At 48.2% G+C, this 26,729-nt stretch overlaps 1 protein-coding gene across 5 annotated transcripts in view; it reads left to right on the forward strand.

The window, feature by feature from the left end:
• UBR4 (ubiquitin protein ligase E3 component n-recognin 4) overlaps positions 1–26,729 on the forward strand; it is a 132,376-nt gene that overhangs the window by 46,114 nt on the left and 59,533 nt on the right. For 2 of the 5 annotated variants that reach the window (XM_078452300.2, XM_060626241.3), the window contains exons 33-61: positions 146–334; positions 1,009–1,072; positions 2,543–2,734; positions 3,293–3,363; positions 3,456–3,603; positions 4,056–4,283; positions 4,952–5,122; positions 6,307–6,489; positions 7,436–7,594; positions 8,154–8,306; positions 8,753–8,980; positions 9,276–9,433; positions 10,365–10,536; positions 10,818–11,019; positions 12,178–12,341; positions 12,783–12,999; positions 13,992–14,208; positions 14,967–14,999; positions 16,155–16,218; positions 16,656–16,790; positions 17,780–17,954; positions 18,833–18,973; positions 19,847–19,968; positions 20,657–20,768; positions 22,766–22,896; positions 23,018–23,195; positions 23,659–23,763; positions 25,323–25,460; positions 26,307–26,481. In XM_078452300.2, the coding sequence (XP_078308426.2) occupies positions 146–334; positions 1,009–1,072; positions 2,543–2,734; positions 3,293–3,363; positions 3,456–3,603; positions 4,056–4,283; positions 4,952–5,122; positions 6,307–6,489; positions 7,436–7,594; positions 8,154–8,306; positions 8,753–8,980; positions 9,276–9,433; positions 10,365–10,536; positions 10,818–11,019; positions 12,178–12,341; positions 12,783–12,999; positions 13,992–14,208; positions 14,967–14,999; positions 16,155–16,218; positions 16,656–16,790; positions 17,780–17,954; positions 18,833–18,973; positions 19,847–19,968; positions 20,657–20,768; positions 22,766–22,896; positions 23,018–23,195; positions 23,659–23,763; positions 25,323–25,460; positions 26,307–26,481 (4,425 nt within the window). The remainder of the gene's footprint in view (positions 1–145; positions 335–1,008; positions 1,073–2,542; positions 2,735–3,292; positions 3,364–3,455; positions 3,604–4,055; positions 4,284–4,951; positions 5,123–6,306; positions 6,490–7,435; positions 7,595–8,153; positions 8,307–8,752; positions 8,981–9,275; positions 9,434–10,364; positions 10,537–10,817; positions 11,020–12,177; positions 12,342–12,782; positions 13,000–13,991; positions 14,209–14,966; positions 15,000–16,154; positions 16,219–16,655; positions 16,791–17,779; positions 17,955–18,832; positions 18,974–19,846; positions 19,969–20,656; positions 20,769–22,765; positions 22,897–23,017; positions 23,196–23,658; positions 23,764–25,322; positions 25,461–26,306; positions 26,482–26,729) is intronic. The other 3 variants (XM_060626242.3, XM_060626245.3, XM_060626244.3) reach the window with 3 other exon arrangements.

Consider the following 26,729-nt stretch of genomic DNA (forward strand, 5'->3'; position numbering starts at 1 on the left):
ACTGGGTGCATGTATATGGCAAGGGGGAGAGAGTCACGTATTTAATGTTTAATTTGCAACGTCTCTTAACGACTCTTACAAATTGAGAAGTACAGTCAGACTCCTGTTGTTTTATTTAACTAATTTGCTTTTTCTTTTCTACCAGCCAAGTTGGGGAAGGTGTGTGTGCTGTGCTTCTGGGCACCCTGATCCCCATGGCGACAGAGATGTTGGCCAACGGTGATGGGACTGGTTTCCCTGAACTCATGGTTGTGATGGCCACCCTGGCCAGTGCAGGTCAAGGTGCTGGCCATCTTCAGCTTCACAATGCTGCTGTGGACTGGCTGAGTAGATGGTAAGATGATGAATTTGGAGGAGCCCATCACTCTTAGAGAAAAGGGGGAATAGATCATTAATTGCAAGGTATTTTCTTTGTAGCTTGCAGTGAGTATAAAAAGAAACTTGAGTCTACATTTTTATTGGGGATCGAGGGAGTAGCCTGTAACTGTTCACTTTTTTTTTTAAATCCATCAGCTCCTAAGCTTTTTTTGTTTTTTAATGTTTATTTTTGAGAAAGAGGGGGGGGGAGAGAGAGAGAGAGAGAGAGACCAAGCGTGACGGGGGAGGGGCAGAGAGAAAGGGAGACACAGAATCTGAAGCAGACTTCAAGCTCTGAGCTGTCAGCACAGAGCCCGACGTGGGGCTTGAACTTAGGAGCTATGAGATCATGACCTGAGCCGAAGTCGGACGCTCAACCGACTGCAGCTGTTCACTTTAGACTGGATCTTTGTCATATCCCTGGTAGGGTTTCCTGTTCGTTACCCCTGGGGGAAGTCTTAGGGAAAGCGATAAGTGTCAGTGAGAAGACTGGAGCACCCCAGACCTCAGCGTTTTTCTGAGAATGCCTTGGCTTCCCAGTGTCTACAAACTGACACAGGATTCATGAAGCTACTTCCTTTTCTTTGGTTCCTTAGATGATTTTGTGTCTCCCCCCCCCCCCCATCCCCTTTTTTTTCCCCTTTGGGACAGCAAGAAATACCTGTCACAGAAGAATGTGGTCGAAAAACTGAATGCCAATGTAATGCACGGAAAGGTAAGCAAAATGCAGAGAGACAGCAGTCGGCGAGTGATGATCCTTACCTTTGTGGTCACATAGAAGGCTCTGCTTCTTACTGGCTTGTGTCCCTGGCCAGCCTGCCTACAATTTCAAAGCCCTGGGAATGTGTAATTCCGAACTGTGTGCCCTTGGGCCTTTGCTGAGTGACGAGGAATGATAGGAGGGAACTAATCTGGGAAACAGTATCCAACTGAATCCTTCATAAAACCTGGTGGATTCTTGCTATTTTTAGCTATTGGTGTGCTGTGGAACTGGAGCTGTGTGCTCTGAGTGGGTGTTCTGTGCGGTTACACGCTGCCTTCTCAGCTCTAGTCCAGTTGCTAGAATAGTTTAATTTACCCGAAGGTTCAGGGCATCTCTGAGAAGGGTTTGGAACTGACCGAAGTCCACGTTCAGTTGTTCGCCCGCCCCACCACGGACCTGCCGTAGGTCACCGAGAGCGGGTAACCGGCCTCTGAGACCCAGCGGCATAGCGCTGTTTACTTCTCGGTAATGAGACGATTTAAATTTCAGTAATTTCAGCCTTTCTTGCTCGTCTTTCTCCTCTGAGTCTGAACCGTCGCTGCAGAGTGAAGAGCTCAGAAGTCTGAGGCCTTGATGCCAGGCTGCTGGGTCCTCAGGCAAGCACGAGCTGCTGGCAGCTGTTTGCTGGAAAACTTGTGGCTTCATTTCCGAAGCTGTTCCTCTCTTACTGCTTTCACTTAAAAGTCTTTCGCTAATGGTTAGAAAAAATTGCTAGTGGTAGGGAGAAAGCCAGCGAGAGCCTATTCGTACTTTGAATCTAGTCTGTTTTTCCTTTCTTCATTTAAATTGAGGTATTCTTGACAGGTAACACCGTATCCGTTTCAGGTGCACAGCACGGGGATTCACTGTTTGGGCGTGTTGTGGAGTGATCCCCACAATAAGGCTGGTTGCTGTCTGTCTCCATATGTAGTTCTGAAACGTGTTTTCCTCGTAAGGAGTTTAGAGATCTGCTCACTGAGCACCTGTCAACACATCATACATTGTTAGTTGTAGTCGCCGTGCTGTGCTTTATTTACATCCCTGTGACTTACTTATTTTATAACCGGAAGTTTGTGTCTTTTGAACCTCATTCATCCATTCTCCACCCACCGCTCCCCTGACTCTGGCAACCACCAGTCTCTTCTCTGTATCATTTTCTTCTCTTTTTCTATTTTCCTGATGACAGTTTTACTTCATTTCATAATTTGTAAAGGGTTGTCTTTGTGCTTAAGGATGAGTGAATCCCGTTAATTCAGTACAGTGTATTGACTGGCTACACGTGGCCATAGTGCTCAGAGGTGAGGAAGTAGATAATTAAAGCATGTGGATTTTCTTGTCTGCTTTTATACCATTTCTCTGATTGCGGGCTTTATTGGGAGAAGTCTGAGAATCGGGTACGGAGAACTGAAGTTTCTGTGACGGGGTAGTTGTCTTCTCTTCTAGCATGTGATAGTCCTGGAGTGCACATGCCACATTATGTCTTACTTGGCTGATGTCACCAATGCCCTGAGCCAGAGTAATGGTCAAGGCCCAAGTCACCTCTCGGTGGATGGGGAGGAGCGAGCCATTGAGGTGGATTCAGACTGGGTGGAGGAGTTGGCCGTGGAAGAGGAGGACTCTCAGGCTGAGGATTCAGTAAGTACCACGTAACCATCCAGGTCACCCTGCAAGGTTAACAACAGTGACGGGCACTGACAAAGCTCATGCTAAATAAGCTTTTGGCCTTCTTTTCTGGCCCCTGTGAGCTTCAAAACTCTCCTGCTCCTGCCTGCTTTCTCCCAGTTTACATGACTAACGCCAGACTGATTTTCTAGTCTGCAGAGCAGGCTGCAGGCATCTAATCTCTTGGGGAAAAGACTATTTAACAAGCACATGGCTTCTTCCATCCAGAGTCACTTATCCTGTAGTCGTTCAATTTTTGTATCCTAACTGCAGTCTTAGAGACGAATTCCTCATGGGGATGGTGTGAGCTCACTTGGACAGAAAACATAAGATTTATTTATTTTTTTTCTAACCACAAAACTATAAGCTCTCACCCAGAATTGTAGCACATTTATAGGCTGTAGATTATTTCCAGGGGTAGATTTTACTGGTCATTTCTGAATGGACCATTTATTCTCCATAGGATGTATTTCTGTGGGGGCCTGTGTGGAAGAGTATATTTCTGATTAAAAAGATTTATTATCTTTGAAGGATGAAGATTCTCTTTGCAATAAACTCTGCACTTTCACGATCACTCAGAAAGAATTCATGAACCAGCATTGGTAAGAGTGGTTCTTTTTTTCAGAAGGTGAGGATTTGCGGGGCCTTGGCCTTGGGACTGCTGGGCTCATTTGCCGGTTCTTGTTCTTTGCAGGTACCACTGTCACACCTGCAAAATGGTTGACGGGGTGGGTGTGTGCACGGTGTGTGCCAAGGTGTGCCACAAGGATCATGAGATTTCCTATGCCAAGTATGGGTCCTTCTTCTGTGACTGTGGAGCCAAGGAAGATGGCAGCTGTTTGGTGAGAGTTTGGAACATTCGCTGGGCTACAAAGGGTGACGTGTTAGTGACACGGGAATGCTGACGCCAGACTGGGTAATTCCCATGTCACCTTCACGGTGGCCCAGGTCTAGGAGTATGTTCTGCTTCTGTCACTGATCATGGCCTAAGCACTTCTCTCAGAACGTTAGACCTTGCAGTGTCCTTAAACAGCTTGCGGTTTTTCCCAAAGACCTGCCACAGTTTCAGAAGTTGTAACCGAGACCTGTTGCTGTGAGTGGGTTAGGGACCCAGTTAGGTGGATACCTGTCAGCTGGATGTTAGATATTAGGTGAAGATGAGAATTCAGGCATCTGGTTATCATTTAAATGGTTAGCCGATTTCTCCCCCGGGTCCAGATTTTCCTCCAAGGTCTTTAGCAGTGTTTCGGCTCTGTGGGTAGAGCTCAGAACCTCTGACGTTTTCTGTCCCCAGGCGCTGGTGAAGCGGACTCCCAGCAGTGGCATGAGCTCCACCATGAAGGAGTCAGCATTTCAGAGTGAGCCCAGGGTTTCAGAGAGTCTGGTGCGCCACACCAGCACCTCCCCAGCCGACAAGGCCAAAGTCACCATCAGCGACGGAAAGGTTGCTGACGAAGACAAGCCCAAGAAGAGTAGCCTGTGCCGCACGGTGGAGGGCTGCCGGGAGGAGCTGCAGAACCAGGTGGGGATCTGGTGGTGCCCGGTGCGGTGGGCGGAGTGCGGAGCCTGGCAGGTGGGTTCGTGAGCAAGCCGGGCAGCTCCCTGGTGGGGCCGACAATTGCTTTCTCCTTTCTCTGAGTTTACTCATTTTCACAGGACAGGCGTGAGTAGGACGTGTCGTCAGCCCCTGCCTCACAGGGAGGGATTTAAGGACTGAGGGGTACCGTGGGGGTGTGGGGGAGGGTGAATTTTAGTTGGGTAATACTCTAGAGCACTTTTCTTGGCCAGGGTTCCTCATCCGAAGCAGAGCATACAGAAAGTGATTTAAGTGATTATTTTCTTAGTTTTCTCAGGGATGGCATGTAACTAGAACGATTCTAGACGTACCAGAGAGAAGATATCATAGGTGATGAATGCATTCTAGCATTAGGGTGTATACACGGGACTCCTGGTTTAGAAAGATGGCTCTAGAGTTTGTAGCACAAATCCAGTATCAGAGAGAGAGAGAGAGAGAGAGAGAGAGAGAGAGATAGAGATGGCTGGAAGATGGAATCGGAAGTGAGGAAATTGGATTCTAGATTCTGGAGGTAGTTACTGGCAAGATTATTATGATGAGTATGACCCATTATTTTTCTGTGTGTGTTTTTTTTGTTTTTTTTTTTTTCACTTGTGTATTTGGATTTTTCTCAGGCCAATTTCTCCTTCGCTCCTCTCGTGTTAGACATGCTCAGTTTCCTCATGGATGCCATTCAGACCAACTTTCAGCAGGCTTCAGCGGTGGGGAGCAGCAGCCGGGCTCAGCAAGCCCTCCGGGAGCTGCATACAGTGGACAAGGTGGTTGAGATGACAGACCAGCTGATGGTGAGTGTGTCCAGAGCAGCACATTTACAGACGTGCCATGGTATGCCGGGGACTCTCAGAAGTGCCCTTAGGACAGTCAGTTCCCAGCCATCCAGTGTGGAGATCGACGTGTGAAGTGTGTCTTTTTAAAAAAAAAAAAAAAAAAAAAAAAAATTGGGAGTGCCTCGGTGGCTCAGTCGGTTGACCGTCCGACTTCGGCTCAGGTCATGGTCTCATGGTCCGTGAGTTCGAGCCCCTCGTCGGGCTCTGTGCTGACAGCTCAGAGCCTGGAGCCTCCTTTGGATCCTGTGTCTCCTTCTCTCTCTGTTGCTCCCTTGCTTTCTCTCTCTTTCTCAAAAATAAATAAAGATTAAAAACAAAATTAAAAAAAAAATGTATCAACTCCAAGATATGAGGAATAACATTTGGGGGCAATTATAGTAGTTAGAAGTTTCTTCCGTATAACAAAGTAGAAAACCTTTTCTCCCCTAAGGTTCTGCTGGCTTGCATAAATAGTGTTTGTCATCTTCTGCTTCTAGCCCTTTAGGCAATTCTATTTCTTTATATGAAATGGCTTATAAGTTGTAAGTTATTATCCACTTTAAAACCTGCTCAGCACTGAGTCTAGGATTTCTGGCGTGTTCTGCGTGTTCTCTTTAGTAGCAGCATAACGTAATGAAAACGGCGTAAAGTGTGCTTTCGAAAGGGAAACGTACAAATGAATGAGGTCTAGGAATAGATCTCGCAAGTCATTTGGAAATACACACAGGTATATATACACATATATTCTGGTATCTTATTAAAAATGAGTCAGTTTTACACTAGTGGTTTTTAGACTTTCAGCTAATAAAGGTGAAGTTAAAAAGTATTGGGTTTGTGTTGGTGATCTATAAAGTTGCTGACCCAGTTTTCCCAGGTTAGAGCAATGAAAAACATTTCATCCGTTATCACCACCCTTTGACTTAAAAAAAAAAGGGGGGGGGGCATTTTAACATTTTTGGAAGGCAGTATTTTGTATTAATTAAATTTAGCCTTATGAAACATTCAGTGTCTTGTTCTTACTGGATTGGCAATAATTTTGTCCATAGCTTAGAGCCTGGAACCCGCTAGTTTTGAGTGACTGCATTGTGCAGTTACTCGGTCACGTGAATAGCGGGTGAATCCATTTGATCTCTTTGCCTTACTACTGCTTCCTTTTCTGCCAGGTTCCCACCTTAGGCTCCCAGGAAGGCGCCTTTGAGAACGTTCGGATGAATTACAGTGGAGACCAGGGCCAGACTATTCGACAGCTCATCAGTGCCCACGTGCTCCGGCGGGTGGCTATGTGCGTGCTCTCCTCCCCACATGGGCGCCGCCAGCATTTGGCTGTCAGCCATGAGAAAGGCAAGGTGAGTTTCCTGTTCCTTCCCGCTCATTTTAGGTCATGTTTGTCTTAAGTGCTTAAGCAAAACAGATTGCTCCAATTGGCCCTCTGGGAAATGTTCCGATTGGCAATCTGGGAAAAAGTCTTTTGGGGTCCGGTAGTGTTTTAGGGGACAGAGCTCAATCAGCACGAACCCTGAGTTCGTTGATCAGACTTAGAAGCAGTACGACTAGAACAGAGATGCTGTTTCTGATGAGTAGTTTCCCTGTCAAAACCTACCCTTCAAGTTCTCAGAGAAAGGTAATGACTAGCTGTTACCTAGGCCAGCGTGGCTCCTGTTCTTGGCTTGGTATGGTCCTGCTGGAGGGAGGGCACAAACCAAGAGATAAAGGTCTTCAGGGGAAGAGAGTCAGTGTTCTTTATTTAGTTCTTGCCTGCCCTCCTGGCCCACTGACGACACAGGGAAGTTTATGTCGTTTTATAGAACAAGTTAGAAGTTGGAAGGGTAGTAGGTATCTTAACTCAAACTCAGCGTTTTTTGTTTTTTTTTTTTTTTTTTTGGTATTCTGGTTTCTTCATCACCAGAAAAGTTGTTTTAACTTAAGTGAAAAACTGGAAATCCGAATAGTCTGTAAGTTCCCTCTAAAATACTTAAAAAAAAAAAAAAAAAACACACCCCAAACTTGTTTAGAAAACTAGAAAGGATGCTAGTATGTAGGAAGTGGTTAATTCTTTTCATGACCCGAATATACGAAGAGGAGTTGGTTTCTTTGCTCTTCTCTTCTGTTATCACTGGAAGGAGGCAAGGAAGGGCATCCCATATCATCCCAGAGAAAGAGAAGCTGATACTGGTGTAGGCTTCTCCTGAGACACTCAACTGCGGACCGGTACCCATCGAAGGAGCTTTTATCGGGCTCTCCGTCCTCTAAGAGGACAGGGGTAAGAATACATTGGCGATTGTTCCCTTGCAGATCACCGTTCTGCAGCTCTCTGCACTCCTGAAGCAAGCAGATTCCAGCAAAAGGAAGTTGACTCTGACCCGCCTGGCTTCCGCCCCTGTCCCCTTTACTGTGCTGAGCCTCACTGGCAATCCCTGTAAGGAGGACTACCTTGCCGTTTGTGGGCTCAAGGTAAGAATCGGGTCCAGGTTCGACCACTTCGTGCTATTGATCCCACTCCTCTTCTCTCCCCTGTTGTCAGTACCGCTTTCTCATACTCACTGTCAAGATTAAAACCTAGGGTTACCCGCGTGGCTTGGTCAATTGAGCGTTTAGCTCTTGATCTAGGCTCAGGTCATGATCTCACAGTTTGTGGGACTGAACCCCACGTCGGGCTCTGTGCTGATGATGTGGAGCCTATTTGGGATTCTCTCTCTTTCTTCCTTTCTCTCTGCCCCTCCGGCGTGCACGCTTGCTCACCAAGTAAATAAAACTAAAAAGAACTCTCCTGTTTGGCGCGGGAGAGCCCTTTAAAAAAAAAAAAAAAAAAAGGTTAACACTTAAAAGCCTTTCAAATGTAGAAGAACTCTTTTCCTGAATATCTTTCAGATTTCTCTTGTATCGGAAATGATTTTTGTGCATTTCAAAACCTGAATATATCCCTACCTGAAGACAGGGAACGTTAGGGAAGACTTGAGTTAGCCTACTTCCCACCATCTTCTAACCAGTCTGTTCCCTAAACCCTCTCTAGGACTGCCATGTGCTGACATTCAGTAGCTCAGGCTCTGTTTCGGACCACTTGGTGCTACACCCCCAGTTGGCAACGGGCAACTTCATCATTAAAGCTGTGTGGTTACCTGGTTCACAGACAGAGTTAGCTATCGTCACTGCGGACTTTGTCAAGGTATAGTTAGTGCTCGTTGATGATGTGGTCCTAGAATGGTTTGGTTTTTAAATCCAGAATGTCTGATCTCCATTATGTGCTAGCTTCTCCCAGAAATTAAAGGTGAGCGACCCTAACATTGTGTTGCCTTTTGTTATGATGCTGAGCTAGAGCTTTCCATCTGTAGGCTTTATGATACCGATTCTGGTTCTTCTCCTATACCAAGTGCGTGACTATTACTGTATTTATCACAAAATTTGTAGATATGTGTCTCTCCCTGGTCATTCCCTGAGGGAGAGTAGAAAGATGTTTGTCTTTGTGTGTTCTGTGCCTGACACAGATGCTTGTGGGATGGAGAATGAATGCTCATTACTTGCCAACGGCAGGTCTTTGGATTCTCCAGGATAATTTGGGGGTGGGCTGAAATAGACCTCCCTTATTTGATCTTCCTTCTTTCTGTCCTGCAGATTTACGACCTGTCTGTCGATGCCTTGAGCCCCACCTTCTACTTTCTCCTACCGAGCTCCAAGATAAGAGATGTTACCTTCCTCTTCAATGAGGAGGGAAAGAACATCATTGTTATAATGTCTTCAGCTGGTTACATCTATACCCAGCTCATGGAAGAGGCCAGTAGTGCGCAGCAGGGCCCCTTCTACGTCACCAACGTGCTGGAAATCAACCATGAGGACCTGAAGGTTCGGGCGGATGTTGCTCTCTCCTCTTCCAGATCTAGCTAGCCTAGCAGCTTCTCTGTTGTTCTTTTCCCTCTTGCCTCCTTTTCCCCAATAGCGGAAACTCTTGTCCTTTAGGACCAAACTGATTCAACGTGAAGTTCCATGATTCTCGTGGTACTGCTGAGATTTACCCAAGGGACTCAGATTACGAGAACCTGTGATCATGATTTAAAGCTAGTAACCAGCAGAGCTGGATGCTGGTCCCTGAGGCACCATGAGAGGTTAATGCAGGTGTTGTGTGTCTTCGCCCTGACAGGACAGTAACAGCCAGGTGGCAGGTGGTGGTGTGTCCGTCTACTACTCCCATGTGCTGCAGATGTTGTTCTTCAGCTATTGTCAAGGCAAATCGTTTGCAGCTACCATCAGCAGGACGACTCTGGAGGTGTTGCAGCTCTTCTCCATCAACATCAAAAGGTGGGAAGGAGCCCTTTGTGTTCAGCTTCCCCTGGCCCAGTACTGGCATCTGCTGGGGATCTGGTGAAACTTACTTTCCTCCTGCAAGCCTTTCCCTTTTGTGAGCAAGAGGCACCTAGTGTTGGCAGGGTGGCTGTTGGCATGCTCTGTCCTCTGCCACGCAGACCCCAAGCTATGAGAAGAAGTTTGGGGACCGCTGTCACTCAGAAGGGAAAAGCTGTAGTCGAGGCAGCAAATCTGTGATGACTAAGTTTTGAAACGGGAATGTAAGTTGCTTCCAGACACCCATGCTGCCAGAATGCCCTTTAAGTTTCCTTGCTGGGGTAGTTACTGATCAGTAAACAGAACATGATGTCAGCAGTGGGAGTATGGTTGGGGTTCAGGGCGTAGAGGCTTGCGTGAGGTGTCCTGATGATAGAGGTGTGCGTAAGGTGGCAAGTGTTTATTTAGAGAGCAGGGAGAAGAGGCTTAGGCTCTGTCTTTCCTGCCTGCCCTTGAAGAGCCATTGAAGTGCCATAGGCACCATTTCTGTCCTCTGTTTTGTGAAACATTAGCTGGTTGGAGGTGAAGGCAGATGGATGCCATTCACACAGAACTTGATGTACTTGGAGATTCTTACTAGGACCAAGGATCATGCCTTAGGCAGCTCCATGGCCTATGCAGTTGACAGCCTCTAGGCACAGGGGCCACCTCTTCCCTCAGACAGTGGAACCTAGCAGGGGAGATTTTTAAATCAGGACTCCTGCTGGAGGTACACCGTGGGGTATATGAGAGTATATACATGGCTCGAATAAAACTGAGGCTCGTGGGTAATTTGAGTCCCTGGACAAATACATTGCTCTGGGAATCAGGTATTTAGTCAGTATGGCCTATAAATCAAGAGAAGGAAGTCAGGATTGGTACCCTGACTGGCCGGTTTTGTCATCTGCAGTTCCAATGGTGGCAGTAAGACGTCTCCTGCCCTCTGCCAGTGGTCCGAGGTGATGAACCACCCTGGCTTGGTGTGTTGTGTCCAGCAAACCACAGGTGTGCCCCTGGTAGTTATGGTGAAGCCAGACACTTTCCTTATCCAAGAGATTAAGACTCTTCCTGCTAAAGCAAAGGTCAGTGCCAGATTCTTCCACCACTTGGCTGTGAACCTGGTCTCATTTTCTGTTTCTGTATTTGGATATTGTGTCACTTCCCCAGCTCTTGCAGTAGAAGCGGTTTATCAAAGAATTTTCACCCATTTTCTCCTAGATGCCTTTTCTTTGTTACTCTTCTGCACCCCCAAATGACTGTTACTCTTCCGCACCCCCAAAAGCTAGTTGCTTCTCTGCCTTTTTTCCGTAGGTTCTGGTCTATAGCTGTGGGAACTCACACCCTCCTTTGTCCCCTCCGCCAGATCCAAGACATGGTTGCCATTCGGCACACGGCCTGCAACGAGCAGCAGCGGACCACCATGATCCTGCTGTGTGAGGACGGCAGTCTGCGCATTTACATGGCCAACGTGGAGAACACCTCCTACTGGCTCCAGCCGTCCCTGCAGCCCAGCAGTGTCGTCAGCATCATGAAGCCTGTGCGAAAGCGCAAGACTGCTACCATCAGTAAGGCCCCTCCTGGAAAGACTGGTGGGGGAATGGGGTTGGCAGTGTTCTAGACGAGCCCCGAAACAGACCGCAATAAATATCCGTGGGGAAATGGTGACTGTTCCGCTTGTCTGTTCTATGAAGGTAGAGATAGGTGCTAGCTGATTTCCCAAAGGCAGGATAAAGTTTCCTAGGGCCACCGGTGTTCTTTGTGGCTTTTAGAGACCCATCGTGCAGCTGGCAAGCACTCCTTGGCTCTCCACTTCAGGCCAGCCTTCTTAGGTGCCTGGTAAAGAATGATCCTGTGGACCTTGTTGGAGAGCTTTTTCTCTGGGTTTGGGAACATGGCCTGCCTGATGTGAGGTGGAGGGTGGAACTGATGGAGGACAGATTGCTTCCGTTGGTCCGTTTCTTACCAAGCGGTGACGAATCCATCCTAGATCTCTGAGCCGGGAGTCTCACTCCCGACTGATAGAGGACTCTTGAGGGTGTGAAGGCTCAAACTCAGAGTGAGTGACTCCGGTTAAGCAGAGCTACCGAAATTTGTTCTAGAGTCCATGTTTGAGATGACGACGCAGCTCCTTCTCATGTAAAGAAGTAGTTTCTGTTGTTTGCTTTATTTTTTTTTATTATTACTTTCAATTTAATTAATTCATTAATTTGTTATTAGTTTTTAACGTTTATTCATTTCTTGAGAGACAAAGAGATACAGAGCGTGAGTAGGAGAGGGGCAGAGAGAGAGGGAGACACAGAATCCAAAGCAGGCTCCGGGATCCGAACCAACAGCAGAGCCCAATGCGGGGCTCGAACTCCCCAACTGTGAGATCACGACCTGAGCCACAGTCGGGTGCTTAACCGACTGAGCCCACCCAGGCGCCTCATGTTTACTTTAAATAAACCAGTCACGAGGGGAGCCTGTTGCTACTAGCTGTACTCCATACCACACGCAACTTCTTTGTCCCGCCGGGTTGTGTTGTGGTCAGGGGTGACGACTGTTGGACAGCTAGCCCTGTGCAGGCATCGTACTGAGGCACACGTCGTGATCCCGGGTGTCCTGCAGAGATTGATTGGAGTGTTGGAGTGTGGAGTCAGCCTAGGAGGGGCTTTACTCATGGAGGGGGTGCAGAGGTGGGAGCGTGCACTGATGCTCTCACACGCTGGTGCTGCTCCCCACAGCGACCCGCACGTCCAGCCAGGTGACCTTCCCCATCGACTTCTTTGAACACAACCAGCAGCTGACAGATGTGGAGTTTGGTGGCAACGACCTCCTACAGGTCTACAATGCGCAGCAGATAAAGCACCGGCTGAATTCCACCGGCATGTATGTGGCCAACACCAAGGTGAGGACCGTGCTGGGCTGAGTACAGTGCCCGGGTGGAAGGACCTCATAAACAGTGTGGTTCAAAGACACACCCTCTCTTCGGATGCGAGTGTAAAATATATGCTTACAGTCACCCTTGATTCCAGTTACGTGGTCCCTGGAATAAATGGCTATTTTCACTTCCACACAGAAGGGTTCCCGTTCCAACGTTAGCCACGGGGTCACTGTGCAGAGGGCAGCAGGAGGTGGTTAGTGATGAGAAAGTAGCCTGCAGTTGGAGACTGTCCACTCCCTTGCTTCTATTTTTCTATCCTTGGAAGTAAGCAAGTCGTTACCAAGGCGTTAGAAGGATAAAGGACTCATCTGGGGTCGCATGCTTTGGCACCTGTAGGTGAAGGGTTATACGTTTGCCCCCAAGAACTCGTGTTCGTTCTCTGATGTGCGCCTTTCCTCCCTCTAGCCTGGCGGCTTCACCATTGAAATCAGCAATAACAACAGCACTATGGTGATGACAGGCATGCGGATCCAGATCGGGACCCAGGCCATCGAACGGGCCCCATCATACATTGAGATTTTCGGCAGAACCATGCAGCTTAACCTGAGTCGCTCGCGCTGGTTTGACTTCCCCTTCACCAGAGAAGAAGCCCTGCAGGCTGACAAGAAGCTGAACCTCTTCAGTGAGTCGCCAGCTCCTGGCACGGCCCACCCTTCTCACTTGGCTGCTGACTTGGGGGCCACTTCTCTGTGGCTCTCTAGTATTCTGGGAACCCTCTGCTCTCTGCTTCTCAGTGGTCTCTGCCATCCTGAAACCCTGAGCTTCACTGGAAGTGGAAAGGAGGCAAGGGGGTGGAGAGGGATGTACGAGAATGGGGAGGGTTAGCTTCTGTTGGGACTGGCTCAGCCTTGCTGGAACGGCTGCCTGCATGGGTGGGCAGAGAGGAGGCAAGATGAACACACAATCCCCAGGTTTGTTCGTTCGTTCTTCTTTCTTTTCTTTCTCCCTTTCTTTTCCTTCCTTCCTACCTTCCTTCCTCCCTCCCTCCCTCCCTCCCTCCCTCCCTTCCTTTCTTTCTTAAGATTTTATCAAGTAATCTCTATACCCAGCATGGGGCTCAAACCCACAGCCCTGAGATCAAGAGCTGTGTGCTTCACTGACTGAGCTAGCCAGGCACCCTCACCAGGCTCTCTTAAAGCACAGATGCCTGGCCTTGTGCTGTCAAATACTTTAAACTCTCAGAGTACAAATCCGTGAGCTTTTCACAAGTCTAGCACTTTTCTGTGCCATTTACTGGCCCCTCTTGCTCCTAGAGATAGTTGATATCGGTATGAACGATGACAACCTGCGCTTTGAACCAAGGGAGCGCTTAGAGCTCCCTGCAGGTGGAGGGCGGCAGATGCTGGAATCCCTATAGCACCAGAGGATTCCCGCGGTGCTTCCCAGGGGCTCTTCTGAGAAGTGGACTTCTAGGCCTTCGGTCACATGGAGGGGCTGCTTCATGCTTCATCACCGTCTCCTCAGGGTTAAGGTGCTGTTCAAGTCTCAGGAGACAGCGTTCTTCCGTACCAAAAATCAATGGGATTTGCTGCCTTGTCAGGTCTTGGGAGGCGAGGTGGTCACGTTAGCCCTTTAGAGAATGTGCGTTCCAGAGGCTTCTCTTACTTGTTGCAGTCGGGGCCTCGGTGGATCCAGCAGGTGTCACCATGATCGATGCTGTAAAGATATATGGCAAGACTAAGGAGCAGTTCGGCTGGCCTGACGAGCCCCCGGAAGAGTTCCCTTCTGCCTCCGTCAGCAACATCTGTCCTTCGAACCTGAACCAGAGCAATGGCACTGGAGACAGTGACTCTGCAGCCCCTGCCACCACCAGCGGAACTGTCCTGGAGAGGTACCGGCACCGGCAGGGGTTGGTTCCGGTCCTCACCACTTTTCCCTCTCCCGGCACAGCCTGTCCCGAGAGAGTCTCTCAGAACTACCGGGTCCAGCCTGCGAGTTTCAGGTTGTTACACAGCCCTGTGCCCCCTTAGCGTACCAACGGAGCCTGGAAACCTGCTCAGGGCCGTCTGGCTCCAGTCTGCCTGGGGGGGCTTCTGTGCCTTCTCTTAATACTCAGGTGCCCTTTGGAGTAGCCAGAGAGACTGCTGAGTAGAAGATGCTTAAGCCAGTGTTAGAGATGTGGGTCCAGTCTTGCTGACATTATAGGGGAAGATCTTCCGGTTCATTCCGATTTCATCGTCTTCTCTTTCTCCGCAGCAGCCAACTTATGTGGTAATGGCGCTGCTGGCAAGGGGCGGTCTGCTGCACCTGCGGCGGAGTTCACAGCCTCCTGGCGCTCCCCCCAGTGGCCTTCTTAAGCATTGCGCTTGGCTTCTTTGTGCTAGGGGCCGCTGGTTTGCCGCGGTAGACAAGTGACTCATGATGTAAGACGCTGAGTTTCTTACATCGTAAGTCGGAAAGAATAGCCTGGCTTGGAATCATTGCCTCCCACCACCAGCCTCCCCACTCCCTTTTCTCTCTCTTTCTCTTTGTTTTTTTTTTTTTCCCCCCTCCCCTATTCTTATATTGTTTGCTTAGGATGTGTTTCCAGGTTTCTCTGAGCTTCACATTTTTTTCCTTTTTTTTTTTTTCCTTTGCTTCTCCCCCAAGTTCTGAAACTGAGTCCCTAACCAAGCTGGACCGGTTAGTATGCCCTCTTTCTTTTCTCTGCACGGGTGAGTGTGTGCCAGAGAGCAGTAACCAATGGTGTGGCTTTGCGTTGATCCTGCTTCTGTGGAAGAGTCCTCCTGCTTCTTTCTGTTCCGGTCCTTGCATGGCTGCCGAGCTATCCCGTGTAAGAGTGGAGTGTGTGGAGGGTTGTGCGTGCACACTTGGTGTTGGCCTCTCCAGAACCTTTTAGTGTGCTCTTCCGTACCCCGCTCCTCTCCGCTCCTTCTCCGCAGTGGGTGAGCAGGGGGCGGGGGCGGGCCGTAGGACAGCGGGAGAGCCCTAGTGTCTGACAAGCCAGCGGACAACTTGTTCTGTCCAACTGCGTTTTACGCCTCGGGTCCCTCTTCCCCGGCTCTTTGTTGCCTTCCTCTACCCCTTGACCTTTTCCCCTCCAGCTACCTTCTCTATACCTTTCCCTGTCTGCCCGGAGCCTCAGCATCAGAATGTCGGTCTTTTTACCAGGCTCCATTAAACTCACAGGAATAAGCCCTGGGGAGCATGTTGCTGGGTACCCTTCCACAGTTGGGTTTCCTTTTTCCCAGGAGAAAATGGCTCCGTTTTCTAAAGGTGCTTCGTTGCACCCTTTGAATGTTGGCAGTTGGCATGCTCCTGAAAACGCCGTTCGTTCTCTTCCCGTACTTAGGGACTCCTAGGAAGTGCCTTTGTGTGTTTTCATGGAGGTGTGAATAAAATACTACCTTTACCTTCCCAGTGTAAGAAGATGGCTTTAACCTTTCCCTTTGTGTATCCCTTTGCCTACCTCCGTATGGGCACCTGAGCTTCGGGTCCCATTGCAGCAAGACTGTTAAGCCCCTCTCAGTGATCCCTGCCACAGGCAGCAGAAGGAAGCACACTTATCCGCTTTGAGGAAGAAAAGCCCTGTCTTTCAGTTCCGGATTATGAACATGGCCTCAGGTTGATCTCCAAGCAGGAGCCAGGTTTCTTCTGGCCTGTAACACAAGGAAACGATATGCATGGTGCCTGTGGCAGGTCTTATTGTGCTTTGATTTTGTATTTGGCATTCATTAGCTGTCCCCAAGGTCCCTCCGTCTATAGTTTGCACAGGCTAAAGCACAACTGGAGAGAAGGGTTGTTGTTGTACTCAAGCCAGCTTTTCTGTCTCCCTAGGCTGGTTGTGAGTTCTTTAGAAGCCCTGGAAAGCTGCTTTGCTGTTGGCCCAATCATCGAGAAGGCAAGTGACTTTTTCAAAGTATATGGGAGCTTTCTGAAGAGGCAGGAAGTCAGTGGAGTTGTCAGAGGCCCGAGGCCTTGCAGCTAAAGAATATTTATAGCATAATCTTGATTTGCAGAGAAGCTCCAGAGAAGTCTTTGGCTTAAGGCCTTCTGTCCTCCTTTTGGGGGGATCCATAGCAAGGGCATTTCATAGAGTAGGATGAGTGCTGGTAGAAAGAACGCTGTTCCAGGAGTCATAGGCTTGGACTCGATTCCTGCTCCCGTGTTGTGGGAGGATTGTCATTTCTGAAAATCTTCATCTTGCTCTCAGCAGTCCGTAGAGCATAACCTAGCACCGGTGGCCTTGGAAAGAGGAAGGGGGAGGGCAGAGCGTAGACCGTTCATTCCGCATGGACTTGGTGGGGTTAGTGAGAACTCTGCTGTCTTCTGCACCAGGAGAGAAACAAGAATGCAGCCCAGGAGCTGGCCACTTTGCTGCTGTCCCTGCCGGCACCTGCCAGTGTTCAGCAGCAGTCCAAGAGCCTCCTGGCCAGCTTGCACACCAGCCGCTCGGCCTATCACAGCCATAAGGTACTCATTCCCTCCCAGGAAGCCTTCTGCAGAAGTGGAGGTTGTGGTACTGATGGGGAATCAAGTGAGCTGACTTTTCACGTGGAAAATGAGGAGGGGAGTGTGAAGTCTGGTGGGGAAACGACCCCACTGAGATGAGACCCACGTCATCTAAAGTCTCTCCTGGGAAATTAATGACTACCCCTCAAAACTGATGACAAGCTGTCGGATGGGCCCCTGGTTTGCACTGAGTTTTTGGCCACTAATAGCATCAGCAAGATCTAAGAAAGACTGGGGGTGCTTTCCCTGGAAAAAGTGTGAGGACTTGGGAATCGCGGAGATCCTCCTCCAGCTGTGGCACAACCCTGGATTAGGTGTACTGCTTATGGGGAGATTGCCAAATGGTTGTTGGAGAGACTCTGAGGGGGAATCTGGGGGCAGGGGTGGGTGTGCAGGGGGAAGAGAGGGGGGAATCTCACCTATAAATGTAAGTGGTGGCGGAAGGCAGTAAGTGAGAGCAGTTGCCATAGATGGAAAAGGTGACAGATCAAGGAGGAAGAAGCCAACAGGCCAGATGCCATGGTTAGCATTGGTGCCTCTAACCCAGAACACCGAGAAATGCAGGTTTCACCTGCTGAACCTCTTGAGGAAAGGCAGTTTAGAAACAGACTCTTTGTGATAGGAACTCGCAGAGAAACGGTTCTTCCACTGTAGCAAAGTGATTGGGGATGTTGCAGGTCTGGAGAATCGGGTGGGTCCACATTTTCCCGTCACACTTTGATACTTATTTCATGACTTCTGAATTTTGTGCCTTTAATGTTTTCTGTGTGAAGAAGTTTACCTGTACTGGGCTGCTTTGAAAACTTGTTCCAGGTAGTTGGCGGTAATTAACCTGTTTTCCCGAGAGGAGGTAGCCATCCTGATGATCTGCCAGCTGTTCTGTCCTCTTTGCTGGAGTATCCTACCCAGCCCTTAGTTTTGGTTCATCCTCTGTGATACTTTTGTTATAGGATCAGGCCTTGCTGAGCAAAGCTGTGCAGTGTCTCAACACATCCAGCAAAGAAGGCAAGGATTTGGACCCCGAGGTCTTCCAGAGGCTGGTGATCACAGCTCGCTCCATTGCCATCATGCGTCCTAACAACCTTGTCCACTTTACGGAGTCAAAGCTGCCCCCGATGGAAACAGGTGAACTTGGCCTACCTGGTCGTGATCCTGAAATCTGCTTAATAACACTTTCTATAGCCTTTCACTCTCTTCTTCGTATCTCTGGCCTCTGCCTGACTGCATGCTTTGAGACAGGGATTTTACCCTTGTCTTCGTATCTTGTAGGGCTTTTGACGTTCAGATTATACCATTTAAGCGAACATTCTTTCTATTGCTTGCCCCTTCAATCATCCTTGAGTTTATTTAGTGCTCTGGATGTCAGGTATAACCTCTGTCTGAAGTAACTATCTCTTAGGATTTTAGGGCAAAGCTAAGCTTGGGCCCTGGTTGCTTTAAAGTAATAGGGTCAAATCTTGCTCTCCTGCTATTCTTTTTGCCAGTGTTTTATTAACAACATGTGCAGTGGTCTTTCTCCATGCTTGATTCTGTTTTCCTCCCTTCGCTTCACGTTGGCTGGGTACCTAACTTGTTTTGCTTTGTCAAATACAGTTTATTGATGTTTTTACAATTCTGTGTTATTTACATGCTCCCATCTGCTGTCATCATCCGGTTCCTCTTCCTAATACTCTCATCCAGGAGTCATTCCAGAAAATCTCACGTGTTCCCCTAGTTTTTAGAAGTTGAGCAGTTGGACCTGAGATCTCTGAGTCTGCTATAAAGATCCTGAATGCTCCCCTTTCTACTTAATTCTAACATACAATGTTTTCTGTGATATTCCTTTCCCAGACTGTTTTTTTCCTAGATGTGCCTGCTGGAGTCTAGGGATAGTTGGCATATTGATTGGGGCCCCACTTGAAACTCCCTCCCCAGGCAAGCTTCCTTGACCTGAGTTAACCTTAAAACAAATTAACTTCCATGTCAGATTTACCGTTGTTAATCATTTTCTGTCTCCTGCTTAGAAGGAGCGGATGAGGGGAGAGATCCTCAGAAGCAGTTGGAAGGAGACTGCTGCAGTTTCATCACCCAGCTGGTGAACCACTTCTGGAAACTCCACGCGTCCAAGCCCAAGAATGCCTTCTTGGCTCCTGCCTGCCTGCCAGGTATCATGTTAAAAGGGATACTTGAGGCCTGATCGAAGTTCTGTCTTTGAACAGATCGAGCCCTCAGTCTTTAGCCTTCACCAGCCATTTCTTCCAGAATTAATAGTCAGGAAATAGAAGGCTTTGAGATCAGTGCGTTCTTTCTGATACAGGAATTCAGCAGTGTGGCAGAGAAGCGGGATTTTCTCGTACCGTATCTCCTCCCCTGGGGTTGAATATTTCTCATAGAGGGGCACTTTTGTGTATCTCTGTATCCTTACTGGCAGTTATAATTGTTCTAAAAATTTTTTGAGAGCTTGATCAAAGCCACTTCAGAAGGGAGAAGTGAAGCATCAGCTTGAGAATGTTTTATTCCCGAGTTGCTGCTGTGTTTGGTATCTAACTTCTCACTCTCCAAAGTGTACGTGGAAAAGTAAAGATCCGAGTAGCAATCTTGGAAAGTAGAGTGAGCCCTGGTGCTCATTTGTGTTTGCAGGCTGCATGGGCAGTAAACCTAAAAGGCAGGTCAGAGTCAAGTTTATCATCACGTAAGACCTGAGGATTATGGGGAACACGTACAATCTGCTCATCTCGTCATACTTTTCTACCCTGTCTTTTGGTTTCTAAGAGTAGACGCCTACTTATTTCAGTGATGCAGGATATCTGGAAAGGCTTTCGAGGACAGTTTGAGAGATTAGGAGACTGTTAATAAAGTAAATCACAAATGATGTTGATAACCCACCTTTTGTATGTGTGTTTTGTTTGTTCTGCCGAGTGCGTGAGCCCTTGCCGGTTTTTGTTAGCTTGACCTTTATGTGGGGATGAGACTTTGTACTTCCGTGTTAGATTTTCAAGTAGCTAGAAGTTTTTCTACTGTATTTTCCTCCCCTTTAGGCCTAACTCACATTGAAGCTACCGTCAACGCCCTGGTAGACATTATCCATGGTTACTGCACGTGTGAGCTGGACTGTATTAATACAGCATCCAAGATCTACATGCAGATGCTACTGTGTCCCGTACGTATCGGGCCAGCCCCAGATATCTTGTATTGGCCTGGGAATGTTGGGAAACGTTTTTTTTTTTTTTGTAAGTTTGTTAGGAAATACAGTAGAGTTAAAGGAAGGTAATGGGAAGTAAGGGTTTTGAATATCAATGAAATCTTTATAATCTCACTCATTTCATGGAATAGAAAGGTTTGAAACAGGGATGGATTTTGTTTTTCTTGTTCAGTGCTAAGTCCCCAGGGAATATACCGGCGGTTGCTACATAGTTTGTGCTAAGTTACTGTTAAATGAGTGTGTGAATGAACGTCAAGATCCAGTTCCAGTGATTGTGTCATAGAAGCTCAATGTTCGAAGTACTGATTTTAGCACAGAGCGAGGATGAGCCTGGGATCTGATGAAAAGCCAGATCCGTTTGTAGAGAGCCACTGTGACCAGCCAGTCTGTTACCAGGAACTGAGATTCAGGCAGGTAGGAAGTGCGTCTTAACATATACCAGGTCTGGAGATGGGATTAACTACTGAATTTGGTCAGCAGGGTTGCAGGTGAGAGTAGATAGATAGGTCTTTCACACGTATGTAAGTGACCGACCAAGAAAGGAAAGTTTTTTTATAGACAATTTCGTGAATAATATAAAACCTAATAAGCATGCTAGTTTTTTGGTTTTTTTTTTTTTTGTTTTTTGGTTTTTTTTTAATCTCAGGATCCTGCCGTGAGCTTCTCTTGTAAACAAGCTCTAATTCGAGTCTTAAGGCCCAGGAACAAGCGGAGACATGTGACATTGCCATCCTCCCCTCGAAGCAACACTCCAATGGGTAATGTGAAGTCTGGGTTTAGGCTTGTGTGTGCACGTGGTGGGGCCAGGGAGAGGGAGGTGTACAGCCTTAGGCGGTATTGCTCATGTTGACCAAGGTCCTGGAAGCTTTGTTTGTCTATCCTGTGTCTTACCCTGCTTTGTTCCATAAAGATTTTAAGGTGGCACCTAAAGATGCATATAGTAAATAGAATAAAAATAAAATTGAAGGGGCGCCTGGGTGGCGCAGTCGGTTAAGCGTCCGACTTCAGCCAGGTCACGATCTCGCGGTTCGTGAGTTCGAGCCCCGCGTCGGGCTCTGGGCTGATGGCTCGGAGCCTGGAGCCTGTTTCCGATTCTGTGTCTCCCTCTCTCTCTGCCCCTCCCCCGTTCATGCTCTGTCTCTCTCTCTGTCCCAAAAAAAAAAAAAAAAAAAAAAAACGTTGAAAAAAAATAAAATTGAAGCTATAAGAAAACAAAGAAAGGTTAATGGTAAAAGTGAGCCAAGAATATAGAAAATTTCTGTCCTGAGATTGTTATGTGTCTTGCATTATTAACAAATGAAGATTTTATATTCGGCTGAAAGCTTCCCGAGAGCTATGGCAAAAATAAGAACAGTTAACAAAAGTCACAGTGAGTAAAGACAAAAAACAGTCATTTTTCAGGAAACCTATATTTTCCTAGCATAAGAACTCTTCGTTAAGGGCCCATTCTATTGCCTAAGGGGTAGTATCCCCAGTGGTCTTGACCTACAGTAAGTTTGTTAGCAAATATCACAAGAGATACCCCTCCTGATGCACTTGGACACAAGTCAAGGGCATGACATTTAACATTTTAGTAAAAGCAGTTCTACAAAATGTCTAAATATTAGCACGATTATGTAACTCTCTGGTTATTTCCTTTGGCTCACAAGTAAATTTCCAATGAAAGTCCCATATGTAACTTTAAATTTTCCACTAGTTACATTATAAAGAGCAAAAAGAAGTAAGTCCAGTATGTAAAGAATACCATTTCAACATGCACTCAGTATAAAAATTTGCTAATGAAATACTTCCCATTTAAAAAATTTTTTTGTACCGTTTTCAGAATGTAGTGCGTTCACACTAATCCCACATGTCTCTTTGGACTAGCTGCGTTTTCATTGCTCTGCAGCTACACGTGGCTGGTGGCCACCTTTTGGTACAATTGCAGGTTTATTGGAATGTGTGCAACTTGATGATCTTCGGATAACCTTCTTTGGATATTATTTATTAATGTAAACTTGAGTTAGGCAACAGTTTGTGCCTCTTTTCTTGGGTGAGAAACTACCATACAGGTAATTGACGTTTCCAGTTCAGGCCTTTGTCACGTGCTTTCACAACCCAGTAAGTGGAAGGCAAGGAAGGCCTCCACCCTCTTCTGACAATTAGGGGTTTAAACCAGACTCCTTTCTCCATTATCAGAAGGGCTCCCCACCTGACACAGAAGCCAGCCTGGGCAGGACCTGTAGCGGTGGCCTCAGTTTCTATTCGATGGTTGTACATTTTAGTTCTGGTTCTTCTCGTAATGGTTATGTAGTATGAAAATCCCACAACACAGCTGTTTTGGACAGGAGTGAAATGATACTCCAGGCTGCCGTGATGTCACAGATAAACATCTCAATTGTACTATTTCCCCGGTCTTGCCCAAGGTCTCGTGGGAGTTGGTGGGAGCTCCTGGGGCCTACTGGTCTTAGATTTTTCTGCACGTGGAATTCAGGTTGTTTTTTTTGTTTGTTTCGTTTTGTTTTCAGTTTTGGTTTTTTTTTTTTGTTTGTTTTGTCACTTCATCAGCTGGGAAAGTCTTCTCCTAAGGGGGCAAGATCCTGCTGGGCCCAGGGAGTGAGAGACAAGGCTGGGGTGTCCTTGTGGCTTACCTCTAAAGCATAGGGCTCTAGCTGGTAGCTCGTCTTGGGTTTACGCTGCTGCATGACTCTGCACACCACACGCCAAGGGAGGAAAGAACAAGCACTGTTGGGTGACTGGGGTTTCTTTGGCTCAGGAGATAAGGATGACGATGATGATGATGATGCAGATGAGAAAATGCAGTCATCAGGGATTCCGAATGCTGGTCACATCCGTCAGGAGAGCCAGGAACAGAGTGAGGTGGACCATGGAGATTTTGAGATGGTGGTGAGTCTCTGGCAGCAGGAGAGGGGAGGAAGAGTCTCTTAGCTCTCCTCTAGCTCTCATTCTGTGGACTTGCAAAAGCTGCCATTTACTGTGGGACACTGACAGAGCTTTCTCTCTGCAGTCTGAGTCGATGGTCCTGGAGACAGCTGAAAATGTCAACAATGGCAACCCCTCTCCCCTGGAGGCCCTGCTGGCAGGCGCAGAGGGCTTCCCCCCCATGCTGGACATCCCGCCCGATGCAGATGACGAGACCATGGTTGAACTAGCCATTGCCCTGAGCCTGCAGCAGGACCAACAAGGTAGAAGGCCGTGCCGGGAACAGAGCCGCCCGGCGGCCTTGAGCAGCAGAGAGGGTCTGGCAGTTACTGATATCCGGCTGACTTAGCTTGTCCCCAGATTTGGGGAGAGGTGGATCTGGGTGAGAGCTGTTCAGAGACACAGGTGGAGAGTGACAGGGTCGTGGTGGGATTTGCAGTCTGGGAACCAATCTCCTCATTTCCGTTAGTTTGGTCTTTTGGATTATTTCCTCCCAAATCTGTTAGATTCCTCCGGCCTGTGTCCTGCCTGAGCTGAAGGAAGCCTTCCACCATGTCTGTAACCAGACTTGGTGGGTGGACAGCACCGGCTGTTGATTAACTTCCTCCAGGCCAGAGGGGGTCACACGCCGGTGAATTTAGACTCCCGAGGGCAGCAGGCAGCCAAAGCAGTGCTGTGGACGGGGTCTGGAAGGAATGCTGTGCTCACTCTCCACTTGTTTCCCAGGCAGCAGCAGCAGTGCCCTGGGCCTGCAGAGCCTGGGGCTGTCCGGCCAGGCACCCAGCTCTTCCTCTCTGGACGCAGGAACCCTCTCTGACACCACAGCATCAGGTAACTGTCCACAGCAAGGAGCGCGGCTTGGGGCCCCAGGACCCTCCGGCCTCGCTTCTGGTGCTGTGAGAGTGGAACGGGCAGCTGCTTTGACAGGCCATTCTGGACTTCCTGCTTCTGCCTTTGCTTTAGGAATGCGGGCGTGGAGGGCACGGTGATGCAGCTCGGCAAAGGCGCTCGTGGCTCTGCTTCCTGACACTTTGCATGCTGCCTGGCTCCCGCTGGTCTCCCGAGGAAAGGCCGAGAGAGCGGCTTGCAGGGTGGTCAGCTGTAGGGCTCCGGTGACAGCTTTCAGGGCTCTTCGCCAGAGTCCTGACGCTCTAGACAACATGGAAAGGGAGACGAGGAGTAGCTAGAGCTCATGCCATTAACTGTTTTCTCTTCATTTACAAATAAAAGCGAAGCGGCAAGAAGCTGAGTTCTGCCTCAGGTCGGTGAGGCTCAGTGGCAGGGGCCTGTGAGCCCGGGAGGTGGGGGTGGAAGTGCAGAGGAACTCGTCAGACCCCGTTTTGTCTTTGCACTCCACCTCTTTGCTGATCTGATAAGAAAAAACCAAAATGTCCTGAGTAGAGAGTTGGACCAAATAGAGGAGGATGGGACCCTGGGCGATCCACTAGAAAATCAACCCCTGAGTGACGTAAGGGTTGATCTAGAGTTTTCCAGAGTGCTGCTTCCCTGTATTTCTTTTTTCCTTCTTTTCTTTCTCTCTCTTCTCTTGGGAGTTTAACCCTGGATAGAAGAGAGGGGGAGAAACTGGCTGTCCCTCTCACCTTGCTGCCATGGTGTGTGTCGCTTTTCTCCAGTTTCGTTCGTTGCCATCCTCTCAGGCTCGGAGGTGGCCGTCGTGCTGTGCCGATTGTGTTTCTGCCATGCTCTGTGGCTGTCTTGGCTTTCTTCCCCCCTGTATCTCATCCAGCGTTTTCCTCCTGTCTCAGCTCAGCCCTGATCCTGGATGCTGTGGCTGTCTCTGGGGAATTTCCTTGCTTCATTCTTAGCGTCTGATGAGGATGATTAGGAGGGGGGAAATTTCCCAACGAACTCCCCTCTGGACCACCTGATCAAAAACCAAACCAAACAAACAAACAAGGTTGATTCAAGAGCTCACGACAAGTGATTTCCTCACATAAGCACAAATGAACTGATTGCAAAACAAATCTCCTTAAGATTCAGAGTTCTGTGCTTTGAACGGTAATGGGTAGTCTCTGATCTCAGCAGGTGTCAGTAACACCTAGACAGTGGTGACTGTGAAGCATTCTAACTAGAAAACTGAGTGTCCACATCACAGATTCTCGTTGGATCTCTGCACTGTCTACTCGCTGTAGTATAGCAGCGAAGGAAATGCCCAGCGAACTGGGGTTTCACTTCTGTCTAAGTACTGTTTGCAATGCACCGTGTACAGTGTTTGTTCCTGTTGGTGATTAACCAGCAAAGCAAATCTCTCCCTTTTTCCTTTGATGACAGGATGTATCAACCGCATTGTGTCCCCTCTGCACTATGTGGTTTGATGCTGTTGCCCCAGGAGGGGTTTTTACCTGTAACAGCTCTCGTTATTCTCTTAGCTCCAGCCTCGGACGATGAGGGCAGCACGGCGGCGACTGACGGCTCCACCCTTCGGACCTCCCCTGCTGAGCATGGTGGTAGCGTGGGCTCGGAGAGCGGGGGGAGCGCCGTGGACTCGGTGGCCGGCGAGCACAGTGGTAATGTGGCTGGGGGGCCCGATCTCCCTGGGCAGGGGCGGGAACACACTAGGAGTCTCTGCCCGGGTTCTGGGGGTTGGTGTCAGGCAAGGGAAGTTTTGAGGGCTCGCTGAAAGCCTTGAGAAATTCATTTGACCTCAACTTTGGAGTTTCAAACGTTCAGGGATAATAGCTTAAGCACCAGACGGTTAATATTGGGATATTTTACAGGCCACTTTTAATTGTCTCTTTTTGGGAGAAAGCAGTGACGTGCATAATCCCAAATCATGACTGATCTAAAACAGTTAACGGTACGACCTTAAAGTCCATCGTACTGTGGCTCTTGTCCCCCTCTATTGGGGGAAGCTGTTCTGGACAGTCCTCCTGTTGATGATCTGATGTGTTAACATGGCAGGCCATAGTCTACTGGCTGAAAGGGCAGGGCTCTAGAATGAGAAAGCATGCCATTTGGGTTTGACCTTGTAAACCAGTCTGTGGTTAAAAATTTGATAGGAAAATATTTTGTAGAAGAGATTAAGAGTAGCTGGTACTTTCTAGATTCCCAAGTCAATGTGAGTGTCCTTTGGGTTACGAGATGGAAATTTATCAGCAACAGAGATTAAGATTGTTTTTGTAGGTGGATCTTCTGTACCATAGAAGGTTGAGTGGCTGGTGCCCTGGGAGTCTTTCAGCATAGTGCTATGGGGCCAGAATCTTGCATTCACTCCGTATTTCTTTTCTTCTTCACGCAGAAGAAAAAATGTTCTAAAGCTACTGGTCATCTCCTAACTATTGCGGACTTCAGAATGCATTGGGTTCCACCACGCTTGGGCGACGATATACACTTTTGTAACCTTTTCCCTCTAGTATCTGGTCGGAGCAGTGCTTATGGTGATGCCACGGTGGAGGGGCACCCAGCTGGACCAGGAAGTGTCAGCTCAAGCACTGGAGCCATCAGCACCACCACCGGACACCAGGAAGGAGACGGCTCTGAGGGCGAAGGAGAAGGGGAAGGAGAAGGAGATGTCCATACTAGCAACAGGTTAGGACTTGGTCATTTGCAGTCAAGAGACTGTGGGAGAAGATTCCAGGAACAGGATGATGGACCAGTTGCAGGAGGTGGAGTCACGATACCAGTATATTTCTTTTGAGATACCGAAGGCAATAAATTCAGGAAACAGTTTAAGGTCTTAGGAAGCCTTCTAGGTTTGTCTTCTTTACCCTAATTAGGATTACATCAGTGTAGGTTAATGGCAGAGAGAATAGGAAGTAGTTTTTCTCTTAAGGCCC

This window comes from Panthera onca, chromosome C1 (assembly GCF_046562875.1).
Source record: "Panthera onca isolate mPanOnc1 chromosome C1, mPanOnc1 haplotype 2, whole genome shotgun sequence".
NCBI lineage: Eukaryota > Metazoa > Chordata > Mammalia > Carnivora > Felidae > Panthera > Panthera onca.